At 38.4% G+C, this 26,207-nt stretch overlaps 1 protein-coding gene and 2 non-coding genes across 4 annotated transcripts; all 3 read right to left on the bottom strand.

Moving 5' to 3' along the window:
* Positions 1 to 2,129: 2,129 nt before the first annotated feature.
* Positions 2,130 to 2,202, bottom strand: trnaf-gaa (transfer RNA phenylalanine (anticodon GAA)). Its single transcript has one exon. It is a non-coding gene; the product is annotated as a tRNA-Phe (tRNA).
* A 349-nt stretch (positions 2,203 to 2,551) lies between these two features.
* On the bottom strand, positions 2,552 to 2,633 carry trnal-aag (transfer RNA leucine (anticodon AAG)). Its single transcript has one exon. It is a non-coding gene; the product is annotated as a tRNA-Leu (tRNA).
* An 8,949-nt stretch (positions 2,634 to 11,582) lies between these two features.
* Positions 11,583 to 26,207, bottom strand: traf3ip2l (TRAF3 interacting protein 2-like). Of its 2 annotated transcripts, none has more exons than XM_060867402.1 (10): positions 26,063 to 26,207; positions 19,689 to 19,790; positions 17,851 to 18,503; positions 15,476 to 15,518; positions 15,289 to 15,353; positions 14,056 to 14,153; positions 13,766 to 13,834; positions 12,541 to 12,654; positions 12,377 to 12,451; positions 11,583 to 12,074 (listed from the first exon to the last, which is right to left on the bottom strand). In XM_060867402.1, exons 2-10 carry the CDS (start codon positions 19,730 to 19,732, stop codon positions 11,928 to 11,930), a joined length of 1,308 nt encoding a protein of 435 aa, XP_060723385.1. In that variant the 5' UTR covers positions 19,733 to 19,790; positions 26,063 to 26,207; the 3' UTR covers positions 11,583 to 11,927. The 2 variants fall into 2 exon arrangements, with proteins under 2 accessions (XP_060723385.1, XP_060723384.1); XM_060867401.1 differs by having other exon boundaries at positions 15,289 to 15,356.

The raw sequence follows: 26,207 nt of genomic DNA on the forward strand, positions 1-26,207 counted from the left end.
GACTGCAGGCTAGAGACGACTGGAAAGCCACTCTGTGTCAGTATACTGCAGAGAGTTTAAACACACTCACAGTGATACAAAGGGCAGCTCGACCTCCGGAATCCTAACTTCCTTCTTAACATCTTTCCTGAGCATCTATTATTCCTTTGTTTGTAACCGATGCACAATTAACAGGAATTTTTATTGTTTACTTTGCAGGACTTCTTTCCAACCTTCTGAAGTTCTTTCATGCTACCTCATCTCTTCACCAGTCTCCTGTGGCTGCTGCATCAGATTTAAAACCCTGATGCTTGCTTGCAAAACCACTGACCTCACATCCCTCTCAGGTACTCCAGCATCATCTGCTCAACTCACCATCTACAAGGAAGGAACAAGGAAGACCTGAATTAAGATTCAACTGTGTTCTGGGTGGTGTCTGATGCTAACCCACTCACTCACTCACTCATTTTCTACCGCTTATCAGAACTACCTTGGGTCACGGGGAGCCTGTGCCTAGCTCAGGCGTCATCGGGCATCAAGGCAGGATACACCCTGGACGGAGTGCCAACCCATCACAGGGCACACACACACACTCTCATTCACTCACGCAATCACACACTACGGACAATTTTCCAGAGATGCCAATCAACCTACCATGCATGTCTTTGGTCCGGGGGAGGAAACCGGAGTACCCGGAGGAAACCCCCGAGGCACGGGGAGAACATGCAAACTCTACACACACAAGGCGGAGGCGGGAATCGAACCCCCAACCCTAAAGGTGTGAGGCAAACGTGCTAACCACTAAGCCTGATGCTGACCCAGTGAACCAGAATCAGGATGAAGCATGTGGATGAAATGCTGTGAGTTTCAGTGTAACATATAAAATGTAATTAATCATTTAAACGTTTCTATCATTTCTACTCAAAACCTTTTCACGTAATAACGTCTCTAATCCTTAACCAAATCTTTGGAAGATATTCAAAACGATGACCCAATTAGCCAGTGTTAGCTTGTTTTCACTTTTAAGTCTATGCTGTTTATAATCTAATAAAGCTGAGCCATCGTTTAATTAAAAAAAAAAAAGTAAAGCTGAATTTTAAATGTGGAAATCTCTGAAGTGAGCCAAAATAAATTGTTTATTTGTTTGTTTTTTTACTTACAATGATAAATATCTTTCTTTGTTATCTCTATAAATTACTTTTTTTCTTTATACAGTGGCTTTAATTGCAAAGATTTTTATTTAATCTAACAGATACAATCAGGCTCCTATTTGAGACAAAGTTGTGATTACAGCTAAGATAAGGTTAATATAAAGATTAATATTAGACTTATATTTAAATGTACTTGTATTTATCCCAAAGGAACAAGCCTGAGGTGACTCAGGTGACTGTTGCAAGGAAAAACTCCCTTGGATGGTAAAGTAAGAAACCTTGAGAGGAACCATACTCAAAGGTGAACCCATCCTTATTTGGGTGTGAAAATATACAGTCTGACAGTCTGTCCTCAAAGACCACATGGAGTTGGCATCTCCTCATCATGAGTCCGACTGGAGCTGGTAAATCTCTAGATGCCTCGGGATCCTCACATGGTTGGCCTCATCTCAGTAAAAGTAGGAAATGTGAATGTAGGAAAGAGAACCTCAACTCATCGAAAATAAACTTTAGTGTTGTTTATTGTTAATAATACCAGCTTGGTCCTGTCCAGCAGTTCTCTGCAGTCTTTAAACAGCTGATTCATGTGACTGTATGTCATCAGAATTGACATTTTTTTTCATTTAAAACCGATTGTTCGTGCCAAGTGACTCAGACTATGTTTCAGCCAATGACTGTTTTGCCCTGCTTGGAATTGTTAGGACTTGTTAAGACCTATGTTAGGAATTGTTTAAAGTGTGTTAGGACTTGTTAGGAACAGATTTCCAGTCCATCCACTGCATCTTGCGGCCACCTCATTGTGTAGAAAAACACCCAAAATCATCAGCTCTTTAAATGTAGCTCTGCGCCATACTTTCTTTGCCAAATGGGCTTAAGAAAGGTCGTGTTCAGAACACTAAGATCCAAAGCCACAAGGGTTTTGTAATGTTCATTAGCGCTCCCTAGCTGATATTTAAGGATATGAATTTATGCACTCTGTGTCCAAACAAACAAGCCATTTGCCGAAACCCGGGATCGAACCAGGGACCTTTAGATCTTCAGTCTAACGCTCTCCCAACTGAGCTATTTCGGCAATGGGATTCTTATTAGTGTACACGTGTGAGTTTCTTGGGGTCCTTTAACTCTTTTTTTCCTAAGATTTATATCTCAATGGCATGGCAGCCACAACCATTGCAAAGCCTTTGTCTTGTCAAGACCCCACAATGCATTGCAAAGTTTATTGGCGCTCCATAGCCTTTTGATGGCGGAGCTCATGTGAACTAACAATCATCTGTGTCTATCCAGCAGGGAAATACGGCCTAACGTTGCAAGAGCTGCAGACCCAGGCCTAGTTTATCACAGCCCACTCTAGCACGGATTGAGGGAACAGGTAGGAAAAGCTTCCTACCTGTTCCCTCAATCCGTGCCTTGAAAAATTTTGCTGGCAGCGGTGGGATTCGAACCCACGCCCCCGAAGAGACTGGAGCCTTAATCCAGCGCCTTAGACCGCTCGGCCACGCTACCTGTGCCAGAACCCCGAGCTAGATTTTCACACCGCATTCTAGCACGGACGAGGCAGAACGCATTCAGCCGGCAATAAATGAAGGTGTTGAGGGTAAAGAGTTTGGAATTGTTAGGACTTGTTAGGACCTATGTTAGTAATTGTTTGAAGTGTGTTAGGACTTGTAAGGAACAGATGTCCAGTCCATCCACCGGAGTGTGTTCGGCTGTGCAGGTTCCATACAAGACTATAGAAGACAGCAAACTTGATTATGGAATTAGATCCATGCACAGGTCTGTAGTCATGAGGGAATAGAGGAATGGGCTCAGCACACAGCCCTGTGGAACACCTGTGTTAAGGGTGATGGTGGTAGTGCGGATGTGGCCTGGCCTGACCTGCTGGAGTCTGTTATTCAGAAAGTCCATAATCCACTGACAGAGGGAGATGTTGATGTCCAGATCCCCAAGTTTGGTGATTAACTTGCATAATAAAACATACAGACATAAAAAATATTCAGTTGAAACAAGAAGAATCCTTTTCTGTAGCACACGATTAGCAGTATCTCTGAGCAGTATCTAGTAGTATCTCTGAGTAGTTTGAGGATTATTTAGGTGTTATTTCCTGATTCTTTATAATTTCAGGCTTTTCCTGCAGATACAATCGGAAACAGATTCCACAATTTATTAATGTATTTATTTATTTCATTATTTATTTTATTTTCCTATTGTTTTTTCTCTTTTCCTTTCAATTTGTCGAGGTTCACTTTAATGTTTCTGTGAACTGGATGTCTCAGAAGATGACTACTTCGATTTCTGTCTCATTTGAGCCTTTATTGTGCCCTACAGTGCTTGAAATGGAAGTCGTTCCCAAACCACTCACGTCAAAGACAAAGTCATTTTCTCAGAAAAAAAAGAGTTTTAGCTGCAGCCAAACAGCTGAGTGTTTCTCCCAGTTTTGTTGACAGTCAGGAAGAAGAATCACAAACAGAGCATGGAAACATTTACACCAAATCAGTTCACTTTCATTTCTGTAGATGTTTGAACAAACCAGCTGTTATGAAGCACATTTCTAGAAATCCATAAAGAGATTTAGATTCTTAACGAATAGGACAGAGAGAAAGAGAGAAAGAGAGGGAAAAAAGATCCCCAAATTCAGAAATTCAAAATATATTATTTATTTACCACAAATCTGCATAGATATTTAAATATGCTAAAAAAATAATAATAATTTAAATTAGTAATCAAATTGAAGATTTTTTTAAAACTCAGAAATCAGAAGTCATAAACTGTATATATTTTGTACATCAATTAAATCACTATATTTTGATTTTAAAAAAGTAACACATTTAGTTAATGACTTTAAGCATTTTAGATTTTAATTTAATTTTTTTTATTCCAAACACATTGGATAATTTTTTTTGCACATTTGGTGTAGGGGAATATTGGATTTAATTTTTTTTTTTTTTTACATCGATAGTGACAATATTTTTGAATATTTAAATTTTCTTTATTTTAAACACTTTTGATGCTTTTTACCTATTAAATCTGATTAGCTTTTTACCTAAAAATGACACAATACTTTAATATATAGTTTTTTAAAAGATATTTTTAGTTCTTGACTTTAAATATATTATATTTATATTTATATTTATAACACATTGGGTGATTTTTAAAATTGTTTGATTTTACATTTTATGTATCTGAATATTTAATTTGATTTATTTTATTAATATTAAATATTTTTATTTGATATTTTAATTTATTTTTATTCTAATGACATCGGATGATCTTTTTTAATTCATGTATAGAAATATATATTAATTACATTTTTTAGGCATTCCTTCACATGGACGATTTGTTTGTTTATTTGTTTGTATGAAATTTATTTCAGGTTTTTGATCATTTTATGCATTAAAGAGTTCATATGAGTTAGAATGAGGTGCCTGACTTTAGGCTTTAACCCTAACCTTAACTTTTATATGCAATAAAAACATAATAATAATAATAATAATAATAATAATAATAATAATAATAATAAGAAGAAGAAGAAGAAGAAGAAGAAGAAGAAGAAGAAGAAAATCGGTAGTTCATTCCTTGAATTCTGGATTCTGGTTGGTCAGAATGTGTTGATTAATTATTCATTCATTAATTGGGTTTATTTATAGTAACCCAATTCTTCTGATACATTATCATTTCTATAGCAACAGAGCATTCACATGGACCAGTACATGCTCCACATTCTCCACATTAAGGAGATGTTTATTGAACATTTATGGAAGGAGTCTCCAGTGTCAGAGCTGAAGCTGTAAGTTTAAGTTGACTTTTCACAACTGAGGAATTCACACTTTGTGCTTTGAGTCATAATAATAATAATAATAATAATAATAATAATAATAACAACAACAACAACAACAACAATAATAATAATAATTTCAAGAGAAAGACAAAAGCTATAAATGGATAAAATGTACAATGTGTTGTTCTTTAATACATTTTTAAAATCTAGCTGGATAAACCAACATGTTCACTAGCATTTCTTCATCAATTACGTCTTCAGGGGTCACGGTGAAGGTGTGGAACAACTAAAGAACAAAATAATTACAACCCCCCTACTCCAATTTCTTCAAACGTACTGGCACCCTTCATTATTATTAATACAGCAAACAACATATTAAAATAAACTCATATATCAGTAGTGTATTTTACCACAAAGAACTGATTGAAATTTACAAAATTACTGGCACCCCTGCCTACATGGAACTGTTGGAGAGAGTAACAGTTGTGAGTTGTTTGTTTGTGTGGGTGTGTGTGTGTTTGTGTGTGTGTGTGGGTGTGTGTGTGTGTCTGTGTGATGAACTGTGATGTTTCCATGGCAACAGCCCTTTTACAAGCGAGAGAATCACAGCAGAAATTTCATACACACCATCACTCCCCTGATACATGCTGAAGTAACCGGGGTACCACAGCGGCCTCACCGTCACATCATTAGGTGATGTTTGAACTTGAATCTGAGAGCCGAGAGCCAAAGACGCATCACACATCACTGCATCACACATCACTGCATCACACATCACTGCATCACACATCCGTGCATCACACATCACTGCATCACACATGACTGCATCAAACATCACTGCATCACACATCACTGCATCACACATCCGTGCATCACACATCACTGCATCACACATCACTGCATCACACATCCCTGCATCACCCATCACTGCATCACACATCCGTGCATCACACATCCCTGCATCACACATACCTGCATCACACATCCCTGCATCACACATCCCTGCATCACACATCCCTGCATCAAACATCACTGCATCACCCATCACTGCATCACACATCACTGCATCACACATCCGTGCATCACACATCCCTGCATCAAACATCACTGCATCACACATCACTGCATCACACATCACTGCATCACACATCACTGCATCACACATCCCTGCATCACACATCACTGAATCACACATCATGCATCATGGCCAAAACCATCACACATCACTGCATCACACATCACTGCATCAAACATCACTGCATCACACATCACTGCATCACACATCACTGCATCAAACATCACTGCATCACACATCACTGAATCACACATCATGCATCACGGCCAAAAACATCACACATCACTGCATCGCACATCACTGCATTACACATCACACAACACTGCATCACACATCAGTGAATCACACATCACTGCATCACACATCACTGCATCACACATCACTGCATCACACATCCCTGCATTACACATCACTGCATTACACATCACTGCATCACACATCACTGCATTACACATCACTGCATCACACATCCCTGCATTACACATCACTGCATTACACATCACTGCATCACACATCACTGCATTACACATCACTGCATCACACATCACTGCATCACACATCACTGCATTACACATCACTGCATCACACATCACTGCATTGTACATCACAGCATTACACATCACACATCCCTGCATCACACATCCCTGCATCAAACATCACTGCATTACACATCCCTGCATCACACATCACTGCATCACACATCACTGCATCACATATCACTGCATTACACATCCCTGCATCACACATCACTGCATCACACATCACTGCATCACATATCACTGCATTACACTCACTGCATTACACATCACTGCATCACACATCACTGCATCACACATCACTGCATCACACATCACTGCATTACACTCACTGCATTACACATCACTGCATCACACATCACTGCATCACACATCACTGCATCACACATCCGTGCATTACACATCACTGCATCACACATCACTGCATCACACATCACTGCATTACCCATCCCTGCATCACACATCACTGCATCACGCATCAGTGCATTACACATCACACATCACTGCATCACACATCCCTGCATCACACATCACTACATTACACATCACACACTACTGCATCACTGCACTGTTAAATAATTAGTATGTTGCACAGGGATGTGTGTAGCATGAAACATCTCCCAGGTCAGAGTGAGTGTTACAGATTATACATCACTGTCACTGTTCTGATCCAGCACAGCAATCACTATTCCTAGTGCTGAGGTTTATTATTATTATTATTATTATTATTATTATTATTATTATTATTATTATTATTTTACTGTATCGGATTCTGGCCTTCAGATCAAAGATCAAATGGCAGAGTCAGAGTGCTGGAGCCGGGGTGAGGGAGACGGGGTGTCACTGATCATATAGCGCCCTGAATTATTCAGAGGAATAAAAAGAGAGCGTGTGAATCCTTCAGTTCAGAAGTGAGACGAGTGCAAGCGTATTATGATCCGACGCCACACTGCCCTCTAGTGGAGCTCTGGCTCACTGACGTGAAACAGAAAGGTTACTAATTACTCATAACTGATCACTTTTATCTGAATGTTAAAGCAAAATGATTTAAAACAATTCACCAAAATGTCACTTAGTGTAACAGATCATTTACTGAAGTTATTTTTTATGTTTTCATTTATTATTTAATTGAATTATTTTCTTATTTGTGGCATTCTGGGTGTCTTTATAAAATACAAATACAAAAAAAATGAATATAACTATCGGCTTATTTACTTATTCACTGGTGTTTACTTTTTGTTTACATATTTATTTGTTTATTTCAGGTATTTGGTGTAACTTTATAAAATCCAAACACATATATAATATATTAATTATTAACAATATTAATATATTAATATAACAATAATCTGTATATTTATTCATTTCTCTGTTTTATGTAATTCTGCATTTTATTTCATTGAGTTCATAAATATAGTATATTTTATTATATTTTATAAAAGGACAATAAAAACAAATTTCTGTGTTTATTTGTTTGTTTTAAATAAAAAAAGTTAGCTAATTTGCTTATATTTATGGCATTCAGTGTCCTTTATGAAATCAAATAACACTAAAATAATATTTGTTTACTTTGTATTGCATTGTTTTCCTTTACAAAACCCAACAACATTGAAAACTTTAATGAATCAACTTATTTATTTATTTATTTAGATTTATTTTGCATGTTTATTTATAAAAACAATGCTATTTATATATTTTGAATTAGGGTGAAAACAATGAGAAAACTATGCACATTTGAGTCAGTATTGTCGGTATAAAGGTTTTATTTATGTAAATATTTATTTAAATATTAGCAAAATATTAATTTTCATTTGAATAAACAAATAAATAGTTTAGTTATGTGATTTATTTGTTTTTAATGTGGCTGGATTTTATAAAATGAAATCGAATGCAATAAATAAGCAAATGAATAATCAAACAAACAAACAAAGTCATGTCCTTCATGATAAAAGTCCCTGAATTGATATTTAAAAAGTAAAATTCTACCGTAGTCATGGAAACAACGGTGTCTCGAGGACGTCTGTTTAATCAACTCATCCCTTACACGAGACACTGTATTAAAAATACAGTCATACTTTAAATAAATCTATTATTCATCACGCAGCGTCATGCTTCATTAGTGTGGATGGTTTTGTGAGAGCAGGACGTGATAACGTGGGTTTTATGGAGTATTTTATTGCCTTTCGTTTATAGTCCATCGTCTTTATGAGCGTGTTCCACTTCATTTAGGATAATTCAGGCCTAATCATCCTCACAATGAGGTCACAGTGTGATTAGACATCAAATCAACCTTCAACTGCTCTTCCGACTCACAGCAACACTCTTCTCACGTGAGTGTGTGTGTGTGTGTGTGAGAGAGGGGGGGGGCATTTAGCTGAAGGAAGGAGTAAAATATAAGTATTTTTAAAAAAACAGCAGCACTTTTTTAACCTTAAAAGGGCAAATGTAGCATTTAGTTGTGTATATAAAAACTTTTTATAACAAATAAACAAAAAAAAAGATCTCAGAATTTTTTAAATACTGGATTTCTTCTTTAGAAAGTTTAAACCCTACTTTTTAAAAAAAAATACATTTCTTCCTTTGTTTGTAATTATAGTTTCGTTTTTGTGTTTGTTCTAATTATTTAGTTTAAATTTTAATACACATACTCCAGAAAGATTTAGCTTATTATTTACTTTGTTATTTATTTTGTTAAACCTCTAAAAGGTGGTGTTTTGTTTTGTTTGTTTTGTTTTGTTTTGTTTTGTTTTGTTTTGTTTTGTTTTTGGGTCTTTTGCTTAGTAAAATGTTTCTGTATAAATAAGCAAAATTTATCCACAACCCTTTTACAAAGTTTTAAAAAGTATCCTTATCTCTCCTCCGAATCGAGCGCTTGTTTGTATGTTTCATCAGGATGCTGCAGGCTTCAGAATTTGGCCAGTGGCAGAACCGAGAGCACAAAACTGGCAGCTCACACATGGGAGGAATCTCCAGTTCCTACAGTGGAAGCAGTTTGGACCTTTGTGTGATACAGAAGCTTGTGTGGAATTCTGGGAAATTATTTAACAGGGCATCACATTATACAGTCTCACGTCTACCAATGCTTGTTTCTGATTGGTCAGGATCAGTGGAGAAATGTTTATTTCTTAGCTGTTTATCAAATCTCAAAGCGCTCTTGTGCAAAGCCAATACTTTTTAAATTCCATTCAAATTTCTTCTTTACTTTTTTATCTTTATACTTCCTAGGTTTTTAGATGTTGTGTAGTATCAGTGAGCTCCATAGACATTATTGTGGTCAAAATTGGGAACTCTAGTGGTCAAAATTATGAACTGCAACATACGCTGGTAGAAGTCCAATCGGGTAAGAATTGTGCTGCCTGGTGTTCAGCAGAACGGACAGATAATGACAGGGTTGCCAGAAAGAATAAAAAAGTGCAGGAAGTATGTCTGTTGTGCAGAACCATTTCTGTTATAAAATAAATGCAAAAGTATGTGCACCCCTTACTGTAAAGAAACTGGGATTAAATGTGCAATAAGATTTTTAACAAATATTGTGGTCAGGGTTAGGGGTGCACATATTTTTGTGCATGCAGTGAGAGAGAAAGCGGGATTATGGAGTTTATAATATCGGTATCTTAGAAACGCATGCACTCCACAGTGACCTTGCTTCTCTAACACGAAGGCCGGAAATAAAAAGTTAGCCATTTGTTTGTGTCAGTGAGCCATGAGTGCTGCTGGGTTTCTTAGAAATCTATCTCTGTTTAGCAGAAGGAGATGCTCATTTCTCCATCTGTTCAAATTTTGTCTAATGTATGTCCACTTCAGCTTTGGTCATGATTTTGATTTCTTTTTTAAAAGAATTCTACTACAAGTAATCATCTGGGAGCCTCAGACTCATTTCAGATTAGATTTAGTCTACAAACACAGATACACAATCCCGTTTGTGCAGTGCTGACAGATTCTTATCCGTCTCATTAACATGTTATGTTTTTGAGCAAGAGCGACAGGACCAGCGTATCAGTACCTTTTTTCTTTTTTTTCTCCCTTCTAGAGATCATTACAAGATGCTATCATTCAGGATGTGAAAGAAAAGCGGCTGAGGAGGCAGAAAAGCGGCAGATTTCTTATCGGTCCACGTTTGCAGGACAGATGAACGGCGAACAGACTCCTGAGAGACGGAGTTTCTTTAAACACGAGAGCTGTTAGGACTCACATAATGACTAGCGCTGAATCTTCGGTACGCTGCTCAGGAGTGAATTAGACTGCAGCCGTAAGCACAATTCACAGGAATGAATACAAGTTATTGCTTGTTTTCTTCTGGTTTTGCTTCTAGCTGTTATTTTCTCTCTGCAGCACGGTGAGCTTTTCACTAAACTTTGTCCAAAATTGTTCTCAAATTATATCTTAGCGAGTCCTCGACTTGATCTGAGACAATAGCAAACTAATGTTTTTTTCCTGAAATCTTGCAGCATCCCGTAACATTACAGCTTACATCATTCATACGCAGCGTTCACGTTTTAGTACAAACAGAAAACGTCACGCAAAAACAAATTCATACAGATGTTTTCCAATTCCAGGCTCTGATTGGTTGATTGCTTCTCTATAACAGCAGCTCGCAGGATTATATCATTGCGGTTCTAATATGCTATCGTTTCCATAGCAACAGCTCTTTTACAGCGACTCATTCGACAGGCGATCTAACTGAATGGACTTGTGGTCGTTGAATTTCTGGAAGATGCTTAAATAATACTTCTGTAAGGACTCTCTAACATTGGTGCTTTATATCAGTCTGAGGTGAAGCTGTAGGTTCTCAGACATCTTCAGGACATCAGTAACATGATGGGTTTTGTCTTCAAGAGAGAAAAAAAAATGAAAAGAACTGACTATTTGGTCTGTTGTGAGTGTTGTGTGTGGGTCAGTGGTGGCTCAAGTGGTTAAGGCTCCTGGTTGTTAATTGGCGAGAGTATGCAGAGATCTATACATTTCTTTGATCACAATCACGTCTCAGAACTCTGAATCAACTGCTAAAATGACAAAGCTGTAGCACTGCAGCCATGTGGAAGAAAAAGAGAAAAACACACAAAATGTGACAAAAAAATACAGATATTTTAATCTACTTCTTATCAATGAATCATTTATTTAGCACTGCCTCCGTGTTCTCTGAGATTTTGGTCATTTCTATGCTAACAAGTTTACAAAACCTTTAACCTTCTGGGGCTAAAGATGCACATCAGAGGTTATTTTTCTGCTCTTATTCAGACCCGTGGGATTTAAACAGGGGTGTGGGTTAAATGTACATCACAGAAACTATGTATACAGGTTTAAATAGTAGCTAAAAAGTTACAAATCTTGGTACAAAAGAGTCCACTTTCTGGCTCAGAATGCAGGTGAAAGACTCCAGCATTTACAGCGTCTCACGCTTCGTTTGCTCACTATATGGGGATGGAGACGATGGTGGGCAGCTCCCCTATGGGCGGAGGGTTGTACTTCTCCACTCGCATGAGCCGTCGCAAGATGTCGTCTCTGTCTCTGGGCCAGCTGAAGATGTGTGTGTTCTGGAGCCAGGCAGGAACGTGGCACTAAGGACGAGAAGGTTACATCGGATTAGAAACTGATAGTAGGAACACGTTACACGTTGTCAAAAAAGAAATTGCTGTTGTGGAAAAACAAGTCCCTTTTTTTAACCATGAACTCACTCCACTGAAACAAAACTACTTCCGGTTGATGCCGATCTGGGGATCTTTGATTTTAAACTTTTTTTTTTACCCGCCAAAGGATTATGTAAAACCAAAACTAGGTTATACCACCAATTTCTACTTAAAGCTTCACCTGCATACAAATGATAAAAATATAACAATATAAACAAACAAACAATTCTTACTCTCTTGGCACCAGGAAACAACACAGGGATGAATCTGAAATTCCTGCAGCCGTTCTGAATGAATTCGTTCTGTAACTGTAAGATAAAAACAAACAGCTCAGTATAGAATATAAACTGAGTAAACTGTACAAAGAAAAAGGTTTTTTTTAAAGAGTAAATCTCACCTGTTTGTGGATATAGACTGTGTTGAGTGTTTCATCATTCTCCATGTATAATGAAGCATTAGTCACAATCTCAAAGTACTTTGGGCTGATGATGATGATGATCAAATAATCTTTCTAAACAGGAAGAGATGAAATATTCAGTAAGACAGAATAAAGAGGAAAAACATGAATTCAGGTGGTTTCAGATCAGTGAAATGTAAAGCCCTAAGACAACGACGTGAGAGAAATGAGATATAACTGACTTCACTGCTTAAGGAAACTCAACTTCGACTAATGCTTCTGACTCACAACTCGACTCAACTCAATTCTTCTGACCTCACAACTCGACTCAACTCAATTCTTCTGACCTCACAACTCGACTCAACTCAATTCTTCTGACCTCACAACTCGACTCAACTCAATTCTTCTGACCTCACAACTCGACTCAGAATTCAATTCTTCTGACCTCACAACTCGACTCAGAATTCAATTCTTCTGACTCACAACTCGACTCAACTCAATTCTTCTGACTCACAGCTCGACTCAACTCAATTCTTCTGACCTCAAACTCGACTCAACTCAATTCTTCTGACTCACAACTCGACTCAACTCAATTCTTCTGACCTCACAACTCGACTCAACTCAATTCTTCTGACCTCACAACTCGACTCAACTCAATTCTTCTGACCTCACAACTCGACTCAACTCAATTCTTCTGACCTCACAACTCGACTCAACTCAATTCTTCTGACCTCACAACTCGACTCAACTCAATTCTTCTGACCTCACAACTCGACTCAGAATTCAATTCTTCTGACCTCACAACCCGACTCAACTCAATTCTTCTGACTCGCAACTCGACTCAGACTTCAATTCTTCTGACTCCCAACTCAAAGCAGATTAACACATCTGACTCCCAACTCAAAGCAGATTAACACATCTGACTCACAACTCAAAGCAGATTAACACAACTGACTCACAACTCAAAGAAGATTAACACAACTGACTCACAACTCAAAGAAGATTAACACATCTGACTCACAACTTGAAGCAGACTAATGCTTCTCACTACAGAAAGATTTAAATTATGCCCAGTTCAGCAGAGTTACAAACTGAAACTGTTGTACCTATAGAAAGAAACTGTAAACATCCAGCTAGTGTGTGTTTAAATCTTGCACTTTAACACAAGTCAGTGCTGTTAGCTGAAATTCGAGACAGTTTCACTGTTAAATAAAAGTAAGCTTACCTCAGTAATGTAACGTTCCATAAAGTCGATCTTACTGATGCTCCTGAACTGCTGCTCAAACATGTCGATCTGAAACACAGAGCAGTCAGGTCAGATACTGCACTGAATTCCAGCCATTAAATAAGGAACACAGATATAAAGTCAGTCCAAGGTGAAAAGCTCTTTGGGTTTTTATAAGGGGGGGGACCATTAACTTAAAGCTGATGCAATCTGGAGAAAAAAATGAAAAAGATGAACTATTCCTCGTTCCCCAGCTTCACGCTCTGAAGTCTGAAGCCGTTCTCTCTTACGTGGGTGTAGAAGCCGTTGTGTCGCAGCAGTGCCACAAAATTGATGACCTCTTTAACGTGTTTTTCGTTGTCGGCTTCGTAAGTCACGAAAACTTTCCCTGAAACGAGCAAGAAAGAATAATAATAATAAAAAAAGACATTCATAGGAAGTAAAATACAGTCAATCATGAAACACTATAAACACTATAAAGTGTTGATTAGTTGTCTTTAACAGCCGTCCTGACAGTGTTAGCGTTTCTATAGCAACCACAGGGACTCGTACTCATCTAAGTGTGATACAAAGGTGAAGGTTTCAATCTATCCATTAATGAATCCATCTATCTATCTATCTATCTATCTATCTATCTATCTATCTATCTATCTATCTATCTATCTATCTGCCTATCTATTATTATTAATGGTGCTTGCAAAGCAACATTATTACTATTGTGCCGGACAAAACTTCGGCACGTAACTTGTCCCGCAGCTTTTGTCCTAGACCTGTGAATGACATGTCAAATCGACCGGCTCATTGAGGAGAGGTGTGCTATGACCTTTATAAGCGATCCGAGTACCGGTACTTCCGGTACCGGGTCTCAAAGTGGCCTTTTTCCCCATAGACTCCCATTATAAACTTTGGAGGTTTATAACTTGGCAAGCTTTGAACTATCTACACCAAACTCGGCCAGAACCTTTAGGGTGATACTCTGAACAAACTTTTATATTGGTGTACCGACTGGCCTTCCGGTTGTGCCGCAGCCCCGCCCCCAAATATGCAAAATCAAAATACTTTTTTACAACATGGACATGTATCAAAACACTCAGAACAATGAGGGGAACTTCTTCACGTGTATTTTGATGACGTCACATGATGTCACGTGATGTCACGCGAAAATAAAAAATTAGCACAACATGGGCATGTGACATATCAAAACACTCAGCGCAATGAGGAAAACTTCCTCAAGAGTATCCAGCTGATGTCACATGCTCGTCTCGACTAGCCTCCGGGATTTGCCATGTGCAAGCAACATTCAAATTTTCTTCAGGAAATGTACGTTCTAGTTATTATTATTATTATTATTATTATTATTATTATTACTAATTTATGTCAGTGATAAAAGAGTTCAGAATAAACAGGTTTCTTCTTAATTTTTTAGTGCAGGTAAAATTTCTTTCTTTCCACACACACACACACACACGCGCACACACACACACACACAGTATAATTTGTGCTTTTGTTGTTCAGAAACTCACTCTGCTCTAATGAGAGGGGTGCGGTGCTGGGAACACTCTTCGGCTGAGGGTGAAAGGATTTGTGTCTGCTTTCAGAGGGAAGAACACAATAATCACAAACACACAAGAGTTTTCACTGCATGAAGAAGGACAAAGATCTCAGAACAAGATTTACTGAAGGACGAGCTTACAAACAAGATAACAGTACCTAGGGTTGATCTCGGGGTCTGATGGCTTGCTGTTACTGGAGACTGGAGGGAAAAGAGAGAGAGAGAGAGAGAGAGAGAGAGAGAGAGAGAGAGAGAGAGCGAAAGAGAGAGCGCAAAAGAGAGAGAGAGAGACAGAGAGAGAGGGAGAACAAGAGAGAGAGAGCGAGAGAGAGAGCGAAAGAGAGAGCGGAAGAGAGAGATAGAGAGAGAGAGAGAGAGAGAGAGAGAGAGAGATGGAAAACAAGAGAGAGAGAGAAAGAAAACAAGAGAGAGAGAGAGAGAGAGAAAGAAAACAAGAGAGAGAGAGAGAGTGAAAGAAAACGAGAGAGAGAGAGAGAGAGAGAGAGAGAGAGAATAACAGGATTAGAAACCGAATAAACAAAATACAGTACAATATACAATCGCGTCCACTTTATTAGGAACATCTACACATTCATATAGTTATCTAATCAGCCAATCATGTGGCAGCAACTCAATGCCTCGAGTCTAGGCTTATTTTACTATACAGGTTTATTTGATGTCTTCTGAATTACTGTCAGCACAAACCACATCTTTCAGATTTCTAAACAATTTTAACAAGTTAAAGTTGTCGTTATAAAGTCCTGAGGAAAATCTCTGATGGTTTAGTTTATTAATGTTTAAGCTTCTCTGGAGTCTAATGAAAGCGCTGCAGCTTCGCAAATTTCAACCTGTCGCCTTCAGAGCAGATTAATACGCTTTGATTCGATGCACAAAAGATCGAAAAGGTGTCATCAGTCCAGAGCCGTCATGAGCTCATCATCATCATCATCACAGCATCTTTATATTCTGTGTAAGAATGCCTCTGTGTAAGGAGCCGAGTCGCTGTTAAAGTCTTTGTATCATTAAAACTACACATAAAAAATTATTCTTTTTTATTTAAATCAATTTAAAATGTTCTTCCTCCTGTTCAGGGGGAAATTTAACGTTTGCAAAAAAAAATAGCTGCAAATCATCTGCTTTTGACAGCGAACCTATAACTCATGACACAGAGCATGTCATCGTCATCTTTATGTGAGGTTTACGTTTAAAATCGGTGGTCAATGAGATCTCAAGTCTCGAGCTCTTCTGCTTGGGAGAAATCTGAACATTGCACACAACAAAACCTGCATCACACTAAACTCTACCTCTGGTTGTGATTCTATTTTCTGATAGATTTTTTGAAAGAATTATTCCTTCTTTATATTCTACCCACTTGTGCCTTATTTTTATTCCTTTATTTTACTCTTTTCTTCTGTACCAGGGGCATTAATCCTGGAAGGGATGAGAAGTTTAGCCCCTTGAGACTATGTTGCACCTCACCAAATCTTACAATGAATGAATGAATGCTGCCTTATACTAAAAACAGTGCCACCTGCTGACCGGAATAAGTACTGTTCTGCTTGTAACTGTGTATAGTGGAAAGAACGTGCAAAATTAACGCTTACACAAATACGGCTCTCTAATACTGCAAATTGTTTATTTGTGGTGTAAAATGTTTTCAGGAGCTTTTGACAGAACATGCGAGACAGTCGTAAAAAGCATTTAACTACTGTGTATGACTGTGTATGTGAATAATTAAATTTGAGTTTAAATTTAACCCGTTTGTGAATATGAGAGACTTAAAGCACTTGTCTCCTGTATGAATATCGTCACTCGTATGGATTCACGGTTTCACACATCAAGTGACGTAATAAGACGACGCTGATGAATACGTGGCATGAGAATAAACACGTTTTTTGACGCTGAGTTCAGTCTATTAAAGACAGGACGTGTTTGCACAGGGACAGATGTGAGTCCAAGCCAAAACACGTTATATAATACACAGACCTCTGGGACGTACAGATGAAAAGAAAAAAGAAAAAAGAAAAGGGCTGGAGTTGATTAGAACTTCATGTTGCTGCTTGTCCTATAATACATTTCTGAGTGTAATCAAACAAACCACAGAGTTAAATGCTTAAAAGAGCAAATGATCAAAAGTCAACATGTGATAAATGAACATGGAGCTGAATATTTCAGATTTTTTTTTTTCCAGGCAGTTACATGTCAAACACACAGATATTTTATTTATTTATTTATTTACATAAATCAAATTTTCTGAGAGCTCACAGTCAGACTTCCATCTGGACTAAATTTGTTTTGTTTCATTTTTCCCCACATCTATTATTTTTATTTGTAATTATTTCTTTTCTCTTGCTGTTCTTGTTTTCTCTCCATCTCGTAGGCATGACTTTAATATTCTACAAAAATACATAATATTCTATAAACCATCCCTGACACTGCATATATACTGGTGTGGTCACACACACACACTCACATATATATATAAATCTCCTTTTTCTTGACGGCTCCCAGCAAGACCTTTATGCACACTTACAGGAAGATGAATAGGGCATGTGGTAGCGTATGTCAGGATGCGGTCTTGGATTCATCCAGAAGGCGTGTCCTGGGCCCTGCCCACAGCACGGGGCCCCGTGTGAGGAGCAGGGGGGCAGGTAGTAGCTGTGCTGCGCTAAATCCATGGGGATGGAGTGCAGCGAGCGAGGCTGCTCTAGGCTGGCAGGGTCAGAGCTGTGGCCATCTGGCAGAGAGTGTGAGCAGCAGGATTTGCTCTGATAAGAACAGTAATCTCCAGACACGAGGCAGGACGGATGGCTGCTGCTGGAGAACCCGCCTGAAAATGAGCTGGAGTGGAGCCACTGGTCTTTAGAAGACTGCAGACTGCTGAAGGAGCTTTGAGCTTGGCTGGGGAAAGGCGTCTGGGCGCTGAAACCTGCAGGCAGACCCAGGCGAGGTTGGTAGGCCCCGTAGCTGGACTGCATGCTGCTGCTGTCGCTGTCGCTCACGCTGTCACAGAGGTCAAGGGACGCAGCCGAGCCACCGGGAGGCAACCGAGCCGGAGCGGGAAAAGGCTGAGACTCCATGCCGCTGACATCAGACACAGACTCTGAACAGAGCAGAGCTTGTAAGTCGCTTTTACTCATGGTTTCGTCGTTCTCCTCCGGGAAGTTCAGTGAATGGAAATGAGAGCTAAAAACAAAAACAAAAAAGAAAATGTGGTGGATTTTGAAAATGGCCTAAAAATGTGCAAAAAACAGGCTTTTAACAATATAAATAATTAAAGAACTAAACTAACATTACACCCTTTAAACTACAGCCCAAACACAACTGTTTAAATAAATCCATGTGTACATTAGTCTGAGAACAGGACCACAAAACACAAAAAAACTTTTTTTAATCTGTGATAAATTTGTTTTCTTTGGCAAATTAGTTTAGTTTAGTTAATTTGTTGATGAAAATGTATATATATGTTTTTTTCTTCTTTTCTCCTTGTTTATTTTTATTCATGATTTTTCCTTTTCTCTCGATGTTCTCAGCAGTTTTCTCCCCCTCTTAGTAGTGGCTTTAATATTTCAGGTCTACAATGAGTGAATGAATGGGTGTATATATATATATATATATATATATATATATATATATATATATATATATATATATATATATATATGTGTGTGTGTGTGTGTGTGTCTGAACGTGTGTGTTTGTCTGTGTGCATGTGCAAGAGTGTGTGTCTGAGTGAGTTCTGGGGTCATGAGTGTCAGTGCTTTGTAGCGTGGGAGTTTTCTAGCATGGGAACACCTTCAGGACAGAGGAGTGACATTTTGTGGTTTCAAGGTAAGGTTTGTGTGTGTGTGTGTGAGAGAGACTGTCTGTGAGGGAGTGTCTGTGTGTGTGTCTGTGTGAGTGTGTGTGTATCTGTAGGTGTGTGTGTGTCTGTGTGAGTGTATCTGTAGGTGTGTGTCTGTGTGTGTGAGTGTGTGTATCTGTAGGTGTGTGTGTGTCTGTGTGAGTGTGTGTGTATCTGTAGGTGTGTGTGTCTGTGTGAGTGTATCTGTAGGTGTGTGTGTGTGTGTATATCTGTAGGTGTGTGTGCGTGGTGTGTGTAGGTGTCTAAGTGTGTGTAGGTGTCTGTAAGTGTGTGTAAGTAATTATGTCTGTGAGAGTGTGTGTGTGTATGTGCCTGTGTGTGATGTGTCTGTGTGATGTGTCAGTGTGTGTGTGAGTCTGTGTCTGTGAGAGTGTCAGTGTGTGTCTGTGTGTGTGTTGTAAATTTCAAGAGTCAGTAAAAACAGGGACAGTAAAAACACTGACTGTGACGTTTCTGTGAGTGAAATGAAGCCCATCAGTAAATAAGAAGAAAAGAACTGCGTCTACCTCGGATTTATTGCTGCGGCTGAGGAGAGCAGATTGTGCAACATCTTTCTGCCGATGACTAAAAGACCAACACCATCTCAAGGCCTCAGTATGTCCATGATCCTGTGAAGACATGTGCACATTGTGAACACACACTGCCACACACACTGCCACACACACTGCCCTCAGTCCCAAACAGGTTAAAGGATTAAATCTTTAATTACACATATATGTTCATTTTAAATGTCACTTCTGTGAATAGATGTCTCTGAAACTCTCTCTCACTCACTCATTTTCTACCGCTTATCCAAACTACCTCGGGTCACGGGGAGCCTGTGCCTATCTCAGGCGTCATCGGGCATCAAGGCAGGATACACCCTGGACGGAGTGCCAACCCATTGCAGGGCACACACACACACTCTCATTCACTCACACACTAGGGACAATTTTCCAGAGATGCCAATCAAGTATGCATGTCTTTGGACCGGGGGAGGAAACCGGAGTACCCGGAGGAAACCCCCGAGGCACGGGGAGAACATGCAAACTCCACACACACAAGGAGGAGGTGGGAATCAAACCCCCAACCCTGGAGGTGTGAGGCGAACGTGCTAACCACTAAGCCACCGTGCCCCCCTTGTCTCTGAAACTGATCTATAATATCAAACACATACAGTGTCACTATTACTGGCACTACAACATATATTCTACACACAAACACACACAAAGGGGCAAAAAACAAAATAAAACAAAAAAACAGAAAACACCATCGCAGAAATTAAAGCTGCCTCACTGGAAAGGCATTTGCAAGTGTGGTTTGTGTGTATGTATATATGAGTGGTGTGTGTGTGTATGAGTGTGGTGTGTATGTGTGTGGTGTGTATGTGTGTGGTGTGTATGTGTGTGGTGTGTATGTGTATATGACTGTGGTGTGTGCATGAGTGTGGTGTGTATGTGTATATGACTGTGGTGTGTGCATGATTTCTGCATGTATTCTGTGATTAGACATGTACTGTACATACAGTGTCACTATTACTGGCACTACAACATATTCTACACACACACACACACAAAAAAAATAGTATTCCAAAAATTAAAGCTGTCTCACTGGAAAGGCAATCGCAGGTGTGTGTCTTTGTGTGAGTGTGTGTTTGTGTGCGTGTGTATGAGGGTGGTGTGAGTATTTCATTTTTGTTTGAGTATGTGTTTGTGTGTGTGAATGTAATGTGTGTGCAAGTGTGTATGTTTGTGCATATAAGTGCAGTGTATGAGTGTATGTGTGTATTTGAGTGGGCCATGTGGTAGCTTTCGATCCCAGGTCCACCAAGCCGTCACCATTGGGTCCCTGAGCAAGGCCCTTAATTACATAAAAAAAATGAGATAATGTAAGTTGCTCTGGACAGAGAGAGAGACTGACTTTACTGATCCCAAGTTAAATTCAAGCATCCAGTAGCAACATACACAGAAAAAATTTTTAATGACAATGAGAAGAGAAAAGGAGAGAATACAGTAATGAATTGAAGGATTTGGTCATCAAGTCATTTTTGCGCATGTTGACAACAAATAATTGATTTGACTTTTTTAGCCAATCAACTTTCTTTATTTTATCTTGGGCATTTTACAACCTACACAGTGACAGATAAATACAGGTGAACAAAGTAAAACAATAATACCGAACTTGAACGCACAGGAACGCCACCATAAAGTCGTTACTACAAGCGGGAAACTCAGGATATTCCCAGTCGGAGGCGGGTTTGTGGCTGAAGGTAAAATACTATTGTTGTAGTTAATTAAGTGAACGCTCACCTCCATTTCACACCTGTAGTCGTAATTACCACTTCCAGATTTATAAATATGAACATCCCAGGAGTTACCAACACAGTGATTACAAATGGGTTAGGACAAACAACTAGGGTTTAAACATTTATTCATCTTTAAATAAAATTATATATAAACATGCATATATCACTGATCGCACCTGCTCCTAGCGACCAATCACTGATCACGCCTGCTCCTAGCGACCAATCACTGATCACTCCTGCTCCTAGCGAACAATCACTGATCACTCCTGCTCCTAGCGAACAATCACTGATCACTTCTGCTCCTAGAGACCAATCACTGATCATTGCTCTGTGTAATCCTGCACAATTCTATGAATTTTGTTTAAAACATGTTCTTGTGATATTTACAGTAATAAGAGAGTTACTTCAACCTCCACTATTCCTTTTAGACAAAAAAAAAGCAGACATCTTGACATTTGTAAATAATGTTTAAAAAAAATAGTTGCTGAAACTGTAACACTTTGTGACAGCCACAATGTACACAGAAAGTGTACTTTGTTAGTTAGTTAATGAAGGATGAAAAAGTTTTTAAGTAGTAAATCTCTATCTCTGTTAAATACAATGTCAAGTGCAGACAGGAAATACAATTAAAGCTGAATAAAAGAAGTGAATCTCACTGTGGCCCTGTGAGCAGAATGTGATAAATCTGGCGCAGTGCTAGAATCTACACTTGACCTTTTTCTTGCAGATGGAAAAGCAGTGAAAGTCAGAGTGAGAAGTGATGAGTGAGCGATACTGAGGGGATTTCTCTCCCTGTGCTGCTCTGTTTGTAGCGTGTGATATCAGAGCCACTCACTGCACCACTGGAAAGCACCTCAGTTGTGTGGAAACTCAAATCTGACATTAAAGCTACATAGCGCAGTGTCTGTCAGGAACAGAAGCAAAACACAAACACCAATAACAAGGTCATGAGAGCCCATGAGTGCTGAGGCCTTCAGAATTTAGACCAGCTTCACAGGCCTTTAGTAGGAACTACATTACCATTGAACATGTAAATCTAAATAGAAGAATGTTTGGTCATTTTCTAAAACTGTCTGCTAGCTATCTTTGTCCTGCTGTGGTACCAACAACTCCTTTAGAAACTTTGTTAAAAATATATGTTTATGAAAAGTTTATTTATGAATCTGTTTTCAAAAATCCTTTTGGAACAAAAGTTATAAACTGTCCTGTATGTCATACGCCGCTCCAGCTCTGATAATGTGGGGCCTTAATACGACGATATAATACAGCTGGAGTGTGTAAAAAGCACCAGTGTGATCACAATTGTCCCTTGTAAACAATCACTGATCACTACTGCTCATAGCAACCATTCACTAAACACTACTGCTCACAGCAACCATTCACTATTCACTATCGCTCATAACGACCATTCACTAATCGCTACTGCTCCTAGCAACCGTTCACTAAACACTACTGTTCCTAGTGACCGCTCACTAAACACTACTGCTCCTAGTGACCGCTCACTAAACACTACTGCTCCTAGTGATCGCTCACTAAACACTACTGCTCCTAGTGAACGCTCACTAAACACTACTGCTCCTAGTGACCGTTCACTAATCATTACTGCTCCTAGCCACCATTCACTTATCACTACTGCTCATAGCAACCATTCACTAATCACTACTGCTCATAGCAACCATTCACTACTCATTACTGCTCATAGCAACCATTCACTAATCACTACTGATAAAAGCAACAAATCACTGATCTTTACTGTTTCTAGCTACCAATCACTACTGCTCATAGAAACCAATCACTAATCACTATTCCTCCTAACAGCCAATCACTTATCACTACTGCTCATAGAAACCAATCAATAATTATTAATGCTAACAACAACCAGTTACTAACCACTACTGCTCATAGCAACCATTCACTAAATACTACTGTTTTAATACTACTACATTTGTCAGCCACACAATCACACGAGCAAACAAAGCAAGCTTTTTTGTTAACTCTGTGAGAAATGGAAGAAACTCCTGCATATAAAAGTCAAAATAAACCGTGGAATTAAATCCAGATTTCTATCAGTCACAGGTTTCAGTGCTCGATGACTCTCCGTAAAAAAAAACAAAAAACACCAGCATCTTTTTATCTCCTTCTCCAACTCTGTGTCACTTTCAGTCACAGTTGTTGCTTTTTACTTTTCATGCCTTTTTTGTCAGTTGAATGCTGATAGTAGAATAGAAGTACTTTTTCCAATGAGACTTTTGAACATTTGCTTATTTAAATGAGGAATGATCTATTTAAATATGCATACATTTGTAGACTGATTAAAATAAAAATCTACTCTGTGGATGCTGCTTTTTTAATCTAACACAAAATAAATGTCTGTGTCGTTTTTGACTCCTTTGTGAGCGCCTTCTTTCTAGGGACAGGAATTACAATTAATGAAACTGTAAATACTAAATAAATAATTTAGGTCAACTCAGTAAACAAACAAATAAATAAATAAATAAACAAAACACTGGGGAAAATGTATATAAAAATACAGCATAAGTTAATGTGTTTCCACTCTATGCAGTGTGTATGTAGTACTTTTATAAAATGTAAACTTAATAAAGTTCATCAAGGGGATAAATTATGTTCCATTAGCATCATATTAACGTATCAATAAACAAGTTCTCGGTGCTTGTGAAGTGGGTGGAGCTTAAATCCCTCAAGGCTAGTTTCATAAGTGTGCGATAAGGTTTGAGCGGTGGATAATAACATTGAAATATGAAGACATTTCTGCTTATTTCTGACTGAGGCACTTTTACATCCTTACCAGGAAAAAAAACTGTCACAACTCACATCGTTCCAGTTTTATTCAGATCACATTAGCTGCTTATTAACTTTTTTCACATCGTCAGGATTTCACTGATGACGTACAAAGCGCTAAGTGGTTCATTTCTTGTAAATCTTACCGATCTTCTGAAGCAGTATAACCCATCTCCAGCACTTACTACCAGAAAAATCTCCAGCACTTTCTACCTTTACACTGGAAAATTACATCATAAAGGATATTAAAATCCCTAAAATCTTTTAAATGCAGATTTAAATATGACGAGTGATAGAAAGGAATCAAATAAATCTTTAGTGAAAACTTGTGGAACCTGTCATTTTATTTTTTGTTTTTTTATTTTGTTTTCCTGTTCAGCTTCTAAAATATTTCTAACCTTCAACAAATTCTATACAGCAGTTTGTTTTATTCTTGAACGTTATATTATAATTATTTTATATTTTCAGAATAAAACAAACAAAACAAAAACAATATTGGTTTACAATACTACATTACCTGGAAATATTGATATTGTGCACAAATGACTTTTAGAGGTTTTGTTTTTAGAGTAAAGCTTTATAATATATTATATTTTTAATGTAATAAACCTGCTTAGTCACTTTTAAAAGAAAATACATTTAATTTTGCCCAAAAATGTCTATGATAAACAAGGACTGAACCTTAAAACAAAGAAATACGCAATCAAAACATTTATTATTATTATTATTATTATTATTATTATTATTATTATTAGTGCAGTAGTAGTGTTAAATACCTGGACTTAAGAACTGAATAAATGACCCTTTTACACATTTTTGTGTTTTTATACTTTAGTGTCCCTTAAAATAATATTTCAAATTTCATGTCAAGGCTACAAAAGGTTCAGATTTTTTTTTTCTTACTGTAACAGCAAACTTGTGCTAAAACTTAAGCTTATGCATGTTTCACTACATTAAATATGACTGCGTTATAAATGTGAAGTACTTTAACTTCTGCACTGCATCTTAAGTTTAATACATTTCTGCGTTGTTGTTTGCATGAAAGTGGAATATTGAGCCAGTAAAGTGTATAAGAGCTTGTATAATAAACCAATGAAGACCTGATGAGGGTGTGTTGAGACCTGAGACCTGAGAGTACAGCAGGATGAACTGGTGTTTCCACATGACAATATTTCACACTGCAGACATGAGAAAGCTACCGGTTCCGCCCGCACGCGCCTGCCTGCCTTTCTTCTTTCTTTCTTTCTTTACTTCTTCACACATTGTCCCTTGTTTTCGACCCAAAACCAACGCGTTAGTAACTCATTTAATTAATTACTTTGCTTTTAATCCGACATTTTGTTAGTCAAGCGCGAGCGCTCGTTCGGGCGCCGGCGCGCGCGTACACACACACACAGACAGCCACACACAAACACAAACTCAAACACACGCACACTCCCACACAGATAGACACACTCAAACACACACGCACACACAGATAGACACACACAAACACAAATAGACACACACAAACACACGCACGCACACACACAGATAGACACACACAAACACACACACGCACACACACAGATAGACACACACGCACACACACACACACACACACACACATAGACACACTCAAACACACACGCACACACAGATAGACGCACACACACACAGATAGACACACACACACACGCACAGATAGACACACTCAAACACACACGCACACACAGATAGACAAACACACACGCACATTCTCAAACACACAGATAGACACACAAACACACACACCGGGACATATAAGTGTACACTTACCTTGAACACACACAGCTGAGAACGTTTGGAGTCCAAAGTTATTTAAAGTACAAATGAATCAAATAAATCCGGAGTAAAGCTGGGGTTACAGGACGGAGCTCGTAAACATATTCTCTCTCTCACTCTCTCTCTCTCTTTCTCTTTC

This window comes from Tachysurus vachellii, chromosome 4 (assembly GCF_030014155.1).
Source record: "Tachysurus vachellii isolate PV-2020 chromosome 4, HZAU_Pvac_v1, whole genome shotgun sequence".
Classification (NCBI taxonomy): Eukaryota; Metazoa; Chordata; class Actinopteri; order Siluriformes; family Bagridae; genus Tachysurus; species Tachysurus vachellii.

What these genes read in the sequence shown, in the direction of transcription:
- traf3ip2l (XM_060867401.1), bottom strand. Translation starts at nt 19,732, where the DNA reads ATGTTGCACAATCTGCTCTCCTCAGCCGCAGCAATAAATCCGAG. An exon ending in CATGCCCTATTCATCTTCCT is followed by an intron (nt 15,519 to 17,850) that starts GTAAGTGTGCAT and finishes TTTTCCCTCCAG; the next exon opens with TCTCCAGTAACAGCAAGCCA. An exon ending in CAGTCTATATCCACAAACAG is followed by an intron (nt 12,452 to 12,540) that starts GTGAGATTTACT and finishes TTTATCTTACAG; the next exon opens with TTACAGAACGAATTCATTCA.